Source organism: Melospiza georgiana, chromosome 2, assembly GCF_028018845.1.
Source record: "Melospiza georgiana isolate bMelGeo1 chromosome 2, bMelGeo1.pri, whole genome shotgun sequence".
Lineage (NCBI taxonomy): Eukaryota > Metazoa > Chordata > Aves > Passeriformes > Passerellidae > Melospiza > Melospiza georgiana.
In genome coordinates, this window is record NC_080431.1 from 61,626,257 (window position 1) to 61,641,275 (window position 15,019).

Genomic DNA, 15,019 nt, shown 5'->3' on the forward strand with positions numbered 1-15,019 from the left:
ACCACAATTATTTTTAAATGGTTTTTCAACTGTAGTTTCTTATATATAAAATATTTTTATATACACTGTATTAGTTATATCTAAAAATATAAGAAATCACTGATGCAATCAAATCTGAAGGGCTTTTTTAAACAACCTTGCAATTGACATTTTGCTTAAATGCCAAAGCTATCCAGAAACATACTATTTCTGACAGTACAATGAATTATTATAAAGACTTCAACTCCTGCAGTGAAGCAGCTAATAAAATTTACTACTGACACTAAGGTGACAGCAGTTTGTATATACAGCTTATTAATATGAAGCATGATTAGCAATGCAAGAGTAACAACTGCTGTCAATTTAAAATAAACACTGATTAAATTCTCAGTCCATACACTATAGTTTCCCCTTCCAAAAGATTGCTTTTAATTATCCTCCAAACTCTGAAAACTAGCTGGGTGCTACTGCATAGCACTAATGAGACATTAATGAGGCATTAAAAAAAGGGGGGAAAAAAACAAAACCAGCAAAACCAAGATGAGAACTGCCATTTCCAAAAGTACAGTATATTAATATCATCTATTTTGCTCATAGTACCAACACAATATGCCTCAGAAACTAAGCTGAATAGTGATCCCATAGGAGGTTAGTTTATGTTCCCACATAGCTCTTGACTCCTAAGACAGCAAAATGCAGGTGCTTGTACCAAAAAATCAGAGTGGATTGGTTTGGAGAGGATCTTACAGATTATCTCATTCCAATCCCCCTACCATGGACAAGGACACCTTTCACTTAACCAGGTCTCTTTGGAGACAGACTATCACAGCTGCCCAGAGAAGCTGTAGATGCCCTAACAGTTCATATGTTCCAAAACCATAAAAGAACAACGCATAATAATTTCCAGACAGTAACCAGCTAAAAAAGGAAAGTTAAATATTACACCATTATACAATTAGATATCAACACTAAAATTTAATATTGGCACTAATAATTGGCACTATAAATATGTAGGCTACAAAAATCTGAATGGCACATGAAATATATAAGCCACATAAATAGCACTTAAATGCATCACAAGCAGCATTAACTACTACTGAGTCAATATTACACTACTGTACTGATATAAAAAGCTTTTTACGTTTTAGTAAATGTCAGGAATCATCTAAACAGGAAGTACAGGCATGAGCTGGCTCAGACATGTAGCGTGGAGGCCAAGATGCACATTAATAGCCTTTAAAGCTAGACAGAGAAATGCTTTATCTACCCAAATAAGTGCTTTCAAACAATGTAATGATGTTACTTAAATCCTTTGTTTTTACTGTATATTTATGAAGTGAATGACCAAGCTCATGTGCACGAAATATTTTTAAAGGAAATACAGTTTCTAGTGAGTAGAATCCCCTGAAGATTTTCACCTGGTTGATCCAAACACAGTGCCTTGTTTAAATACAGAGTATTTCAAGATCTCTGATGATCACAGAACAGACTAAGGTACTAATGTAGTTTGTAATTATCCTACTCTGAAATTGATAGGGACACCCAGTCCAAATGTTTTCTGACTTACCCCCAGTAAGGTCTATATTTATTAATTTATGATTTATTACACTCACAAACTCAAAGTTTTCCTCATGAAAAAGGCAGCTTAATGGCTCCATTACTACAGGGGCTTCTTGACTCAAGAATATTTTCACTTGCTCTGCTAAAGTGATTATTCCCAGCTTGCCTTACTGAGACAACAAGATGAAATATCGTTACAGGATTACTTTGAAAAGACAGAGGTTATTGTGCAATTAAATACTGTGCTCTTGTCAACATCACTTCTGGCTCAATGCTTTCAGGCAATTACCTACCCTCTTCCACTGTTGAATCCAGCTGGGTGACTTTGACAGCAAGGCGATCAATTCTGTCTTGGAGGGAATTTGCTCTGATGTAGAAGCTGTTGGCCTCATTAAACAATTCACCAAATATGTCTTCAGCATGTTTGCCTATGTAAGAAAATAGACAAGGAAATCCCTTTGCTAGTGACTTACAAAACACAAGACAAATGGCTTCAAGATCATGAAGTATAATAAAACACAGTAGCTGTAGGATTAGAACAGTGCAGTTTGTCATTCAGCAAAATTCAGGGTAACAGATTTGCATAAAGAAGTCAAAATATACCATAAATTCTGCCTGAAGTCTATTCTTCTGGACATCGTGGTTCGCAGTCTTCTTAAAAACACAGGGAGACTTACAAATTCTAATCCTTATGTAGCTGAGCTAGTGCCAACTGACAGACAACTGAGCATTAAAACCTGTCTCTGTGATGAAAAGGCCTGAAGTTACTGCAGTCAATAAAAGCTTCTGAAGTAAATCTTGAAATCCTGCAATTGCTAGTAGCACAGGCCAACATCAAAATAAAAACAGCAGCCCACTTACCTCTCCAAATGCCAACTGCAAACGTTGCTGTCCCTGGAGTCATTTGAGAGAGGGTCAGAGCCCGCTGACCACATTTAGCCACGGCCACACTGGACTTGGTGCACAACCTTTTCAGCTTCCCTTTCACCTGCTCTATGTTCTCAGTCACTGTGACAGTGGACAGCGCAGTGCAGATCACTGAATCACGGAATCAATATGGTTGGAAAAGACCTCTGAGATCACTGAGTCCAACCAATGTTCAAACACTATCACGTCAACTAGACCATGACACCAAGTGCAACATCATCCAGTCTTTCCTTTAACACCTCCAAGGGATGGTGACTCCATAATCTCCTGGGCAGCCCATTCCAATTTCTAATCACGCTTTCTGTGAAGAAATTCCTCCTCATGTCCAACCTAAACCTCTCCTGAAGCAGCTTAAGACTTTGTCCTCTCATCCTGTCACCTGGGAGAAGAGGGCAACCCCCACCTGCCTACACCCTCCTTTCAGGCACTTGTAGAGAGCAATAAGGTCCCCCCAGCTTCTTTTTCTCCAGGCAAAACACCCCCACCTCCCTCAGCTGCTCCTCAGACTTGTGCTCCAGACCCTTAACAAGCTTTGTTGCTCCTCCCTGAATCCACTCCAGCACCTCAATGTCCTTCCTGAACTGAGGGGCCCAGAACTGGACACCATACTCAAAGTGTGGCATCACCAGTGCCTAGTACAGTTTTGCAGCCTCAGGCCCTTCCCTGAAAGTGCTACAGTGGACACAAGGTGCCACATGATAAACCAAATCCCTCCCTGATGCACAAATCATTGTGCATGGCCATTCCTCTCCCAGTCCTCCCATAGGACTAGGCACAGTCATCCACAGTTGGACTCCCTTTGCGCCCCACTCCACAACTCTCATCCACTCCAGATCAGTGGTTCCGGATGCCCAGTTTAATAGCTGGCCTGCCCTAGAACTTCCCCTAAAAATTTCAGATTGCACCCAAACTCATTGCTCCCACTCACTGAACTGATGGTCTGCCTACCCAGATGCTGATATTTCATTTAAGATGTCTCCCTCTACAACTTCTGCAGCCCAACCCCCTCAAGAAATCCTTGAAGAAAGAAAAGTCCTGCCTCCTGCACTTAACCATGCTTTTCAAACAAAAACAAACTTTAAAACCCTACTTCTGAATTAAGTTCATCTTGATACGACCTGCATCAAGAAGAGTCTGAAGAGCAGAAATGGAAGGGGGCAAAGTAAAACTATCTAATTAGCTGGAAGAATATGGAATATGAATTAACCCCTTAAATGACAGTGACTTCCAAAGCAGCCATTATTGACATTTTAAGTTGGTCCAATAACCATCCTTAATACTTCACAAAGAAAAGTAAAAATACAATGAAAATTTCAGCTAAGATCCCATTCTGTGAACATCTGGAGATAATATATATTATACTCAGTGTAAAAAAATAGTCACACTTAGGTAGTCAACAGGACAATCTGGCCTCTTCTTGGTCACTTACCTGGGAGGGGAGAGGAAACAACAAGTAGACCAAAACATTATCTGAAAACACTGTGAATCACAAGAAAAAAAGTGATTGCCACTGAATGAAGGACTTTACCAGTAATAGTTTTCATTACTGTGTGTAAGATCAGCCAATAACTAACCCAAAATGTTAAGATATGTCAGTGTATGCAAGCTCTGCTTTATATATATATGTGGAAGGTGGATAAGAAAGGTATGCTATCTACCTGCTCCTAATCTCCTCTCCCTCCAAAACAGAAGTCACACACAACCACAGAACAGCTGAAGTTCACAATCATCTGCTCCAATTCCCAGCTCAGAGCACAATGAGACAGGACTCTGACCAGCTGGGTTTGGAACACTTGCAAGGATGGAGGCTCCACAACTCCTCCGGACCACCCGTGCCACTGTTCAACTGCCTGCACACTAAAAGTGTTCTCTAAGTGTTCCCAGCATCTAGTTGAAATTTATTTATAATCCCCACTTGATTTAGTTGCTCCAAATGAAGATGTTATTCCAAGCTATGGAAAAAATAAGCTTTTCAACTCTTCAGTTAAATAAAGCAATTATTACATTCTTCAGCCACCAGTATTCAGAGCTCAATCAATTTTAACACATGTTAGTTTATGTTAATATATTGAAATCAGCCTGCTGAGAGAGGACTGCCACATCCTAGGATTAAACATACTACCCCTAGAGAAGTAAAGGAGATAGATATTTGTCAGTTATCTTTCAGAAGACAAAGTGGGAGCATACTTCTTTTAATACTTGATTTTTTTTCAACACTTGCTAGCCCAGAACATGTGAAAGACAGATTGTCAATCTCCTGTCTGTGAAAACAGTGACATTGCAAAGCAGTATTGGACATGCTGTTGTGATTAACATGATGCATTAAGTTTTAGAAAAAAAATAATATTTCATGTGTTTTCTACATTGCCATTGTTTAAATTAGATCTTCAATAAAACAGAAACAAACTGGAAAAAAGCATGTGTCTTTCAATTTGAGACTTGACTTTGGCACTCTAAGACAATAATTTAAAAACAATAGGTGTTGCCCAACACGTGGCCAACCTATACATTAATTTAAAAACCCATCTAAGAAATTATGCAGTCCTTCCTACTGACATTCCCTCCAACTACAATAGACAGTGATTCTACCCACCCATTTGAAACTGCATTAAGTAGAAACATTAGAATCATACTTTACCCTCCTCTTTTTTTAAAGGTGCAAAAGTGGTAGGCTGTTACTGACTAGGTCTTAATTCCCATCTCCTTTTTCACAGTACCTCTAGCATGATACTTAATGGCAAAAAAGCAACCTTTCCAACCCAGTCTGGTTCAGCAGTACCACAGAGAGATGCAGTGTGCTCAGGCCTGCATGAAAATTAGTGAAACTGAGCCAGTGGCCAATCTACCCAAGAAAATACTAGGAGGCAAGTTGGTGAATGCTGTTCTCTGCATGAAAAAAATGTCTTCCAAGTCTCCACAGATTACACTTCCTCCATGCTACTCAGAGGCACAGGCTGCAATAGCTCCCTGTCCTTCCCCTCCAGAAGATTCTCTCTTCCCAAGTGGAGGTAAAGCCCCTAGACAACATTCTGCCTTACATAAAAGTGCAGTTTCACAGAGAATGCTGCTCACTCTGCCTGTGCTCTGAGCCAGCTGGCTGGAAATGAACCCAAATCTGAAAACATAATACAGAAAAGGCTCTCCTGAGAGCACATTCCCTTTGGATAGGAACTTGTTCATGTCTCTCAAAAAGAGCAGAGGCAGAAGCACGCCAAGTTTGTATGCAACAGTACAGACCTGCCAGTTTTTAAAATCCACACTGAACTCACAGTGCAACATTAAAAAACCAGTGTGACTGCAAGATAGACATGAACTTGCTTGCTCTATGCCTCAAGCTGTGAGAACACCAACCACCTCTGATGCAGTCAGCAGGACATACTACTTCAGCTCCAGCACAGCATTTTTCTGTGATCATTTCCTTGCTCCCAGTTGGCTCAAAAGACAGGCAAAGCAAATGCTGTCTGCAGAAAAAAACCCTCTGCAAACGTGACATATTTCAGACTGTGCATGAGAATGGTGGTACATTTCCCTTGTTAAATACCACATATTCATCTGTTAAGACTAAGGACACATCATTTATTTGCACAGATCTTTAACTTGACACTACCAGAACTTTAGGGGCTGTCTACAAAGACTTCAGATGAAATTCGCTAAGGGAAAACTGCCAGATATAAGTAGTCAGTTCCTCAGCAACAATCATAAGAGGATCTAAATACATTGTATAACAGATTAGCCCCAAGACCAAATCTGGATAAATGAAAGCTGTACACATTCCTAGCAAGTCAGACAAGTAAAAGGTGCATTATCCACACTTGGACAATCATAGCACAACACTAAAATGAGGTCTTATCATTCAAAATGAGGTCTCCTTCAGTACAATTAGAATATTACCCATTCTCACCTTTCTGAAACTTAAGGATGGCACTACTAAGCAACTGACTGAGAAAACAGAAGATGAAACTCAATGACAATGAAAACACAAAGTAACTCTAAATAACATTAGACACTAAATCCTCAGCTGCTGTTCAAGAAAGATCAGAGGATCACTTGCAAGCTTATCTGAAAACGATAATTCAACACTTAGCAACAATTCAACACTTAGCAACAATTCTACAATCAAAATTCTACAAATTCTTAGGGCAATAATGATAAAACAGAAGTCTGTTTTGAATATGATCTGAAGTCCTCAACACTCCACCTTAAAAAATCCACAACACACCCTAACTTACATATCCAAAGCAAAAATAACAGTGATCAGAAATACAAAATGGTTTCTGTTCAAAAAGATCACTTACAGATCAGGACACTTCAACCTGGGAAAGATATCACCAGGAAAAGAGGATAAAGACTTAAAATCACAAATCATGATGGAAATGCACAAGATGAAAGCACCTTTCATTATCTTTCATCACACTAGAATGAGAAGGTATCAAAAAAAAGAAACAGGTCAACTTTCATTGTGGGATATTGTGCCAAAAGTCATTGGTGAAGAAGAAGGTGCAATCCCTATTTCAACATATCTAAGCAATACAACAGATGATAGTTTTACAAACGCTCATTACATAGGATGATTCAGATGGACCTCCAGCTCAGAAAAATCCCTAAATCCCTGACTACTGCAAAGAGGAAATGCTGTGTCTCTTGTCCTCTTTCTCTAAGCAAAGGCTTTTTCCTATCATCATGAACTGAACACCAGTGGGCCCCATAGTCTGAGCTCCATACAGACTCTCAGTTCGAAAACCACGTCCATTTACAAAGAGAAGCAACTGATGAAGCAGTAATTTCTTTTCTAGGAGCAGCGTTATCAGCACAAACAACAGCTGCTGATTGTTAAAGACTGTCTGAAAAACATCTCTTATCCCTTTCATCAAAAATATTGTTCATCTTGCAAACACTCCAGTCATGCTTCTAGAATTGCTAGTGGCAGTGTCACCTGACAGGTGTGGTGTGTAGGCTACTTGGTACAGAGCTGATGTTAACCTGCCTCAACAGTAGCCTGCTTAGCAAATGGCATCCTTTCAATGTGCCTAATTTCATTCATATGAATTGAGCACACATATATATAAAAGAGAAGGCTTAAGAAATACTAGCACACTACGAAAAACTAAAATTTCAGTCAAATGTGTCATTTGATGCCAAGAGGCAGAAGAGTTTGCAGGCTCAATCCAGTAGAACTCAAGTGCTGGTCTTGTTTCTCTCACCTTAGAAAATTTTCTGGTCCTCTATGCTCTGGTCTTCTGGTTGGGGTTTTTCTTGGTAGTGGTTTTTTTTTCCTGCTTGTTTGGTTTTTTGTTAATTTGGTTTTTGGAGTGGGGTTTGGGGGTGGAGGGAGGGTTGGGGATTTTAATACACTTCAAAATATAGAAGACCATAAAGACAATTATTATTATAGCATATTATTACAATACAGAAATGGTACTGTCCCATACCGTACTTTTGCAATTTAAAACAATCCATCTCAAAGCTTTTCATCATGAATTAAATACTTGCAGGAAGTTACAGATACTTACTTAAGCTGCTTAGCTGGCGTATGATAGCAGCAAGGGTGCTATTTGTTACACATTCCAGTTCACTTGTAATTCCCTCTGGCAGAGCTCCTCGGCAGAGATGCCGTGGTTCAATGTTCCTTTTCACCAAAGGCATGGCTCACAATCTGGAATTTACAAACAAATACATAAGACATTTACAAAAACGAAATTAAGAGCTCTGAATCAGTGTAGCACACATTCAGGCTTTTTTTTCTCCAAAAAGTACTTCACCTTTCTTCTTTAAAAGCCTTGCTTCAGCATTCCCACTGTAAGATACTGTAAAATTCCGACCAGGGCACTGGAGTTGTCCACTCCTGCCAGAATATGACAGGAGCATGCAGAGCAGCAGAGAGCAAAGGCAATATAGGTAATGTAGGCTTTTTGCCTCAGATTTGGTGTAAGATTTACTGTATGCACAGACTTGTGCTGCAGTTCCAGAATCACTGGACTTGAGTGCACATTTGCATTTAGAAAAAACTGGCAGTCCCCACAGGAGTGGCAGGAAAGGTCACTGTCTGGAGCAGGCCGGCATCCTGTCTTGGCAAGCTGGCCACCAACAGACCGAGCAAGCACCACAGCCCCCAGTGACGTCAGACACCGACCTACCCCAGCCCCGACAGTTTCCAGCAAAATTGATAAATTCATCTGGCACATAAGGGCAAGTGCCTCTCAGAATTAGGCTGCATGAGGAAGAAGATGGTTTTCCACAGGGGGAGCTATATGGCATTCTGAATGGGATAAGGGCATTCACTGGACAGCTTTTGGGAACATGCCAGATGCAGGAAGACATTTATCTGAGAAAACTAAAGTTGTCAGAACTGGTTTTCTTGGAAAAATGAAATAAATGAGGATGGCGTCTTGGTTCCAGCCCAGACCAAGGGGAGGGTCCAGCACATTGTGTTATTTGATACCATCTCACATCATTGTCAGGGGCAGGGAAAAGGGATTCCTCTCTCATTTCCAAGAAGCAGTGCATTCCTCTACAGTCAGGAACAACCTGGCTTCTGTCAAGTCAGGCTCTGCATTTTTTGAGCATTTTTGCACGTGCATAATTCTCTCTTTTTATATGCTTATTAATATTGTTGCTGCTAGTTTGTTTTCATATCTCATTGCTGTTTCCAGTAAATTGTTCTTATCTCATGCTGTGACCTTTGCCTTTTGTGCATCGAGTTCTCCTGTCTGGCCACCCTGGGGGCTGAGGGGCAGAAGAGGAGGAGAAGGGGAGCAAGTGGGTGAGTGTGGTTTGGAAAGTCTCGGGGGGAGAACTAAAGTACCATTCCTAAACCACAACAGATGGGGAAAACAAACACAAAAAGAGATCTGAAAGCATCACAAAAAGGCACAATGGCATAGAAAACACCGTCCTGCAGAGAGCAGCTTTGAGAGCAAGGATGCCCAAGTGAGACAGAATTCACCCAAGAGGGAAGCAATATAAAACAAAAACATCTAAAGCAGTTTTCTTTAAAACTATAGTCAATTCAATGTCCATGTACTACTCATGAATAATATTCTGTTTAAAACCATGTGGCATGGAAATTTTCTGGAATAAGAAGTTACATTATTACCAAGGACATAGTTCATTTGGGAAAGACTTAGCTGAAAATTTCTTTTTTACTGTACTAAAGCAATTAAAGTAGCCTTTCAATTTCTCTAATGAAAATCACATTAAAATTAAAAAATCCTTTTGCCTTTCAAATGTTGCACAGTAATTTTTGTAATTACTTCCGCCTGAAAATTTAAAATATTTTATTCTCGAGAACATTTCTAAAAGCTTAAAAGCCTTAATGAACAAAAAGAAACTATTTAACCATAAGACTATTTCATAACAAGTCAGGAAGGAACAAACTCATGACTTCTAAGCAGCAGTCTTGAATTATATTGTACATCTTTCTTAATATGAGAATTTGAATATGTCAGAATTTAAGGTTAGCTGAGTTTGCTAAATTTTACACAGCACATCAGAGGTAACAGAGGAACAATTTCTGTATTTGATAAAAAAAACCTTCCTGTTTCTGTTCTACATTTTTGTATCCCTCTACAAACATATATATTTCAAAATACTACTTCATACCCATTGCAGACATTTTTCTGAACTTGATCAAAAATAAGTCAAAACTGGAAATTCACTATTACTGAAGAGCAACATCTAGCACCAACACTGCAAACAGGCTAGTGCATTGGAGCTACAAAATAGGAATAATTATGAGGAATTATTCCACTCTAATGTAAACGCTACAGTGAAAATGCATTTCATTTAAACATAATTTGTAAGAAATAAATCAAAAGGAGCACAAATTAGTGCTAAATTAATTATATGAGGCCTGTTTTACCCATGGCTTTCTGTCCAGCACTCTCAGAGCTGCCCCCTGCCCTTGCCTTTTGCAGCTCACCCACCTCCCTCACGAGCCCACACAGCTGGAAGCTGGCTGAGCACTGCCCAGCTAATCATCTCTACCTCTTGAAACACCTACCACACTGAGTACAATCAGAATGCCTTCCACCAGGAGCTCTTAGTTAAGTCTCTTCTCCACATAATGTTCCTTTTTGCCTGTAAAAGCTAATTTGAAGAAAACATGCAACTGCAGTTTGAGCTTTTTGTTTTCTTGTCACTTACTGACGAAATGGTCCAGTGTGTTCAAGAGCTACCAGGGGAGTGACAGACCAACACAAGAACTCCCATTTCTCTAAAGAGGAGGCTAAAGCACACACCAGGGCTGAGGGTAGGGGAAAATAAACAACTTTCATATTTGAATGCATGATTTAAATTATTATGTAGCAATCTCATTTCAGTTTGAAGTTTAATTTCAAAAGATAAACTGAACACCAATGAGTAAATATATGCAACAAATTAAGCAATCCACTACCTGCTCTTAATCAGAGGCAAAAAAAAAAAAAAGAACTCTACAACTGCAATAAATTTCTTCTAATTTAAACCCTTTACCTAACTGAATTAAACACTACAGACCTATTTAGATATTAACCCATTACTAAGTAAAAAGCTTGTGTCCTTACTACTAAAGCACAACCACCTTTTTCCTCACCACACACAACTCAGATGAACTTAATCCTTTTTAAAGAAAATGCATGAGAAGTGAGGCTAAATTAGTTTCAAAATCTATGTAGCAAGAAGTTAGACGAGGAATCAAGACAAAACAGGCCTCTGAATTACAGGGTCTTCATGAGACACAACCAGACTGAAGGGAATGTGTTACCAGGAGCAGAAACCAAGAATTTGCAATGGTAATTCCATTGCCTTCCATATTCATCTTCCACCTGTTTTGAGTCACACTCAGTCCCAGGTTCTTTCTAGACAAGAAATACACTGTGATGTCACTATATTAAATACACTGGCATTTAGAAATCATATTTAATTTTGCAGTAGAGAGGTTTAATAACTTCCCTTCTGCCGCAGTTTAAACCCTAGCCAAGAGGCAAGCCTCCCAGAGAGTTGCTCTCTGTCCCCCACCAGCTGGATTAGGGAGAGAATCAAGAGAGTAAAAGATGGAAAACTCATAGGTTGAGATAAAAACAGTTTAATAGTGAAAGAAAAAGCTGCCCACGCAAGAAAAGCACACCAAGGAATTAATTCACTGCTTCCCACAGGCAGGCGGGTGTTCAGCCATCTCCAGAAGGGCTCCATCACACATAATGGTGATGTGGGAAGTCAAAGTACTGCACCATCACTCCAAACATTCCCCCTTCTTCCTCCTTCTTCTCCTCACTTTATACCCTGAGCATGATGTCACATGGTCTGGAATACTCCCACGGTCATTTTGGGTCGCCTGTCCCAGCTGTGTCTCTTCCCAAATCTCCCAGGCACCCCAGTATTCTCCTTGACAATGTCAAAGTACAATAAGTAGAAAAGGCTGTGGCTCTGTGTAAGCCCTGCTCAGCAATAGCACCTCTAATTCATCAACCCTGGGTTGAGCACAAATCTCAAACACAGCTCCCTACTAGGCCCTGTGAAAAAAAATAACTCTACCCTAGCCAAAACCAGAACACCTTCCACCCACAAATAACTGAAAAATCTAATGCAAATAAATTAATATTTTCAAAAATTGTGTCAGTGCAGTAGATTGGCCCCAATCCTAAATTGGTAATTTTTTTACTCATTTTACCCCAGGTAAGTACACAATGAAACCAAAGACTTATAATTTGGATAAAGTGGTTCACCTCCACTGTGAGGTCACCTATGCCTGACAGCTGCCTTTAAGCCATCAGCTGCATCAAGCAGAAGAGAGGAAGACTCTAGAAAGATGCTCTATTGCACATGTACAACTGGCTGAAGCGGAAATGTATGACACATTAGTGTCAGACCAGAAAAACCAGAGGAGTCAAAAGGGGAGAGAGGAAAACTAAGAGGGGGAGATGTCGCTTAACATCTCACTAAACCCATGCGTGCCTCACTGGACATGGATCAGATTCGACATCTGGCTGGACTGAACTCTGACTGCAGTACAAACGGACACTGCTCCCCAAACCCTCCAGGCATCAGCAACTCGATTTCCACACACATTCTGAAAGGACAGGACAGCAAAAGCTTCAATTAGCTTAGATCAACCCTTTAAAATTCAGATTTTGTATGCTTCCTCCGTATTCTCACCTCCCCTCCCATAAAAACTTGCGTAACAACTCCATAACAACTTGCCTTTTGTCTTAAAATTAAAAAGCACTTATCCCAGTATTCATTGCTGCAGAGGCAAGTGTGCTATGGAAAGACTTAATCAAAGCATTTTTGCTTTTCTTTGCATGCTTCCCCCGCAGGCACAGAAGTACCACTCCAGGTCACCTCAGACTGCCTTCCCCTGGACAGCAGCTGCTAAACTGCTTGCAAGAAGTCTGACACTGCCTTGGCAAGCCAGATTCTTAAAAAATCATGTAGAGAGCAGATGTACAGTAACAAACTTGAAAGATGACAAACACCATGTGCAATCTTTCCAAACAACAGCAGAGCACAGCTATTACAAGAGACAAGATGAATTTTTCAAATATTTGAGCTACTGGCAAAAACTTGAAGTACCAGCTGTTCCCCAAACCTGCCTTTTGTCCTTTCACATCCCCCAAAAAGCACTGCAATTTACATGAGTAAATAAAGAATAATGTACCTCAATTCCATAGTTCTTTATTTCAAGTTCTTTACATATTCACTAATGCCACAAAACAAATTCCAATTCATTAAACAGCCTCCCTACTTGTGAATGTTTACTTATTACATTTTCTCAAAGACACTGTTCAATCCCTTTCTTAAACTCTTCAGAGATTTCTTCTTATATCCTCTAGTAAAATATGACAAAGCTGAACATTTTACATGAAAAAGAGCTTACTATACATCAATTCCAAATTCTCCCTGAATATAGCCTATTCTTTCCAGAGAGCTTTGGAGCTTTCCATTGATGAATCTCCCAGCTCTCTATACATACCATAATTCTCTTTCTATGGAGAAGAAAAATGAGACAGACTGAATACACAGCTTGCCATGAGTAATGTACCAGATGGGATTCCATTCAGAATTAAGCACCTAAATTTGTATGACTACATATATATGAGCTCAGCAGAAGCCCAGAGAGCAACCAAATCCCTGCATCTCTTAACAGATACAAGAATGACATGGTGTGCTCAAACACCTCATGTGCAAGCTCTGACAGGCACTCACCTAAATTTCAGTGTCTGAATCAGCAATTGCATTTCACCTCATCAAAACCAGAGAAATACTGTTGGATTGTTCACATCAAGCCACATAATCAAGTTACACCACCTCCTAATCACAGTCTCCATGTCTAGGGCATTTCAACATTTAAAACCTTTACAGACAGTTAAGTTTTCCCATATATCTGATGTCCTAACGGTCAATTCAACACACAATTTCCATCTCTAAATGACACCCAATTTGGTAATACTGCCCATTTTCCTGTTCAAGTTTGTAATTCTACATTGCCTGCCATCACCCACCTTCAAGATTCATGTATGTGCTAAAGTGGAATAGAAGAGAAAGCAGAAAGGTGAAAGACCCCAAGCACCAGCTTTCGAGATGCTCTCCTGTACCCATTTTTTTTCCCCCATGGAAGTGTAATTATCACAGATCTCCATGTCCTCCAAAGGCTCTTCATCCTTCATGAGATGAAAGAAAATGGCTACATGGAGAATAAACACAGCTATTCCTTCTATCCTAATGGAAGGAAAGGAATAAATATGCCTTAAATGCATGCTCCTTTCTGCTTTTTCCTTAGTGACCGAGAACCTGATGTTTGTGAACCTTTCGTACTTGTCATCTCTGAATGTCATTTACTACCTGAACAGTAATGACAAGTTAAAAACAAATCAAAACTAGCATATATTCTGGAAATTATTGAATTCAAGATTCATCTAATGTCATTCTTCTGTACAGTTAAAAGTTTTGTGCTTTTTTCCTTTTTTTTTTTTAAACTGGCTTCATTCTAACAAGAATGTGAATCCACATTTTGTATACTGCAAAACAATACAGATTATTTAGCCATCAGTTATTGTCTCACAGTGCTCTCTAGTACCACAGAATTATTTTTTTATCAAAAGGCATCCAAACAAGACTAATTTTTAATAGTCTCTTCTAGCTATTCGAATTCTATCAAGTATGCAATTCCTCTCTCAGCCGCATTACTATGTAATTAGTATCAAAACAAAATATTCTTTTACTAAACCACAATCATGCTTCAAGTACCAAGTACTTTACTTTTATTACAGCTAACCCAATCTAAAGGACATTGTATTTTTTAGTTAATATACATATTTTTTTCACATTTCACATAATTTTTAATGCAACTCTCTTGATTTTGATAGGAGTTTGGAGATGCAAGGGCAGACTTCTGATATAACCACACACAAAATCTAATAGAATTCTATTTCCTAAGGATAATTAAAAATCAAGAACATTTCTTATCCACAACAAACCACATCTTTCAATAAAGTGAAATGCCTAGAAAATGTCCTCCTCACTAGAAGTTACTATATAGCCAATTCTATCACCATTGTTTCCACAGATCTTCCCCCTG

The 15,019-nt window shown here is 39.3% G+C and overlaps 1 protein-coding gene across 2 annotated transcripts in view; it reads right to left on the reverse strand.

Annotated features, from left to right (window-relative positions):
• Positions 1–15,019, reverse strand: part of WASF3 (WASP family member 3) — a 63,476-nt gene that overhangs the window by 13,331 nt on the left and 35,126 nt on the right. For both annotated transcript variants that reach the window (XM_058045213.1, XM_058045212.1), the window contains exons 3-4: positions 7,977–8,119; positions 1,833–1,967 (exon numbers count right to left, since the gene is read on the reverse strand). In XM_058045213.1, coding sequence (XP_057901196.1) covers positions 1,833–1,967; positions 7,977–8,109 — 268 coding nt within the window. In that variant the 5' untranslated portion in view covers positions 8,110–8,119. The remainder of the gene's footprint in view (positions 1–1,832; positions 1,968–7,976; positions 8,120–15,019) is intronic.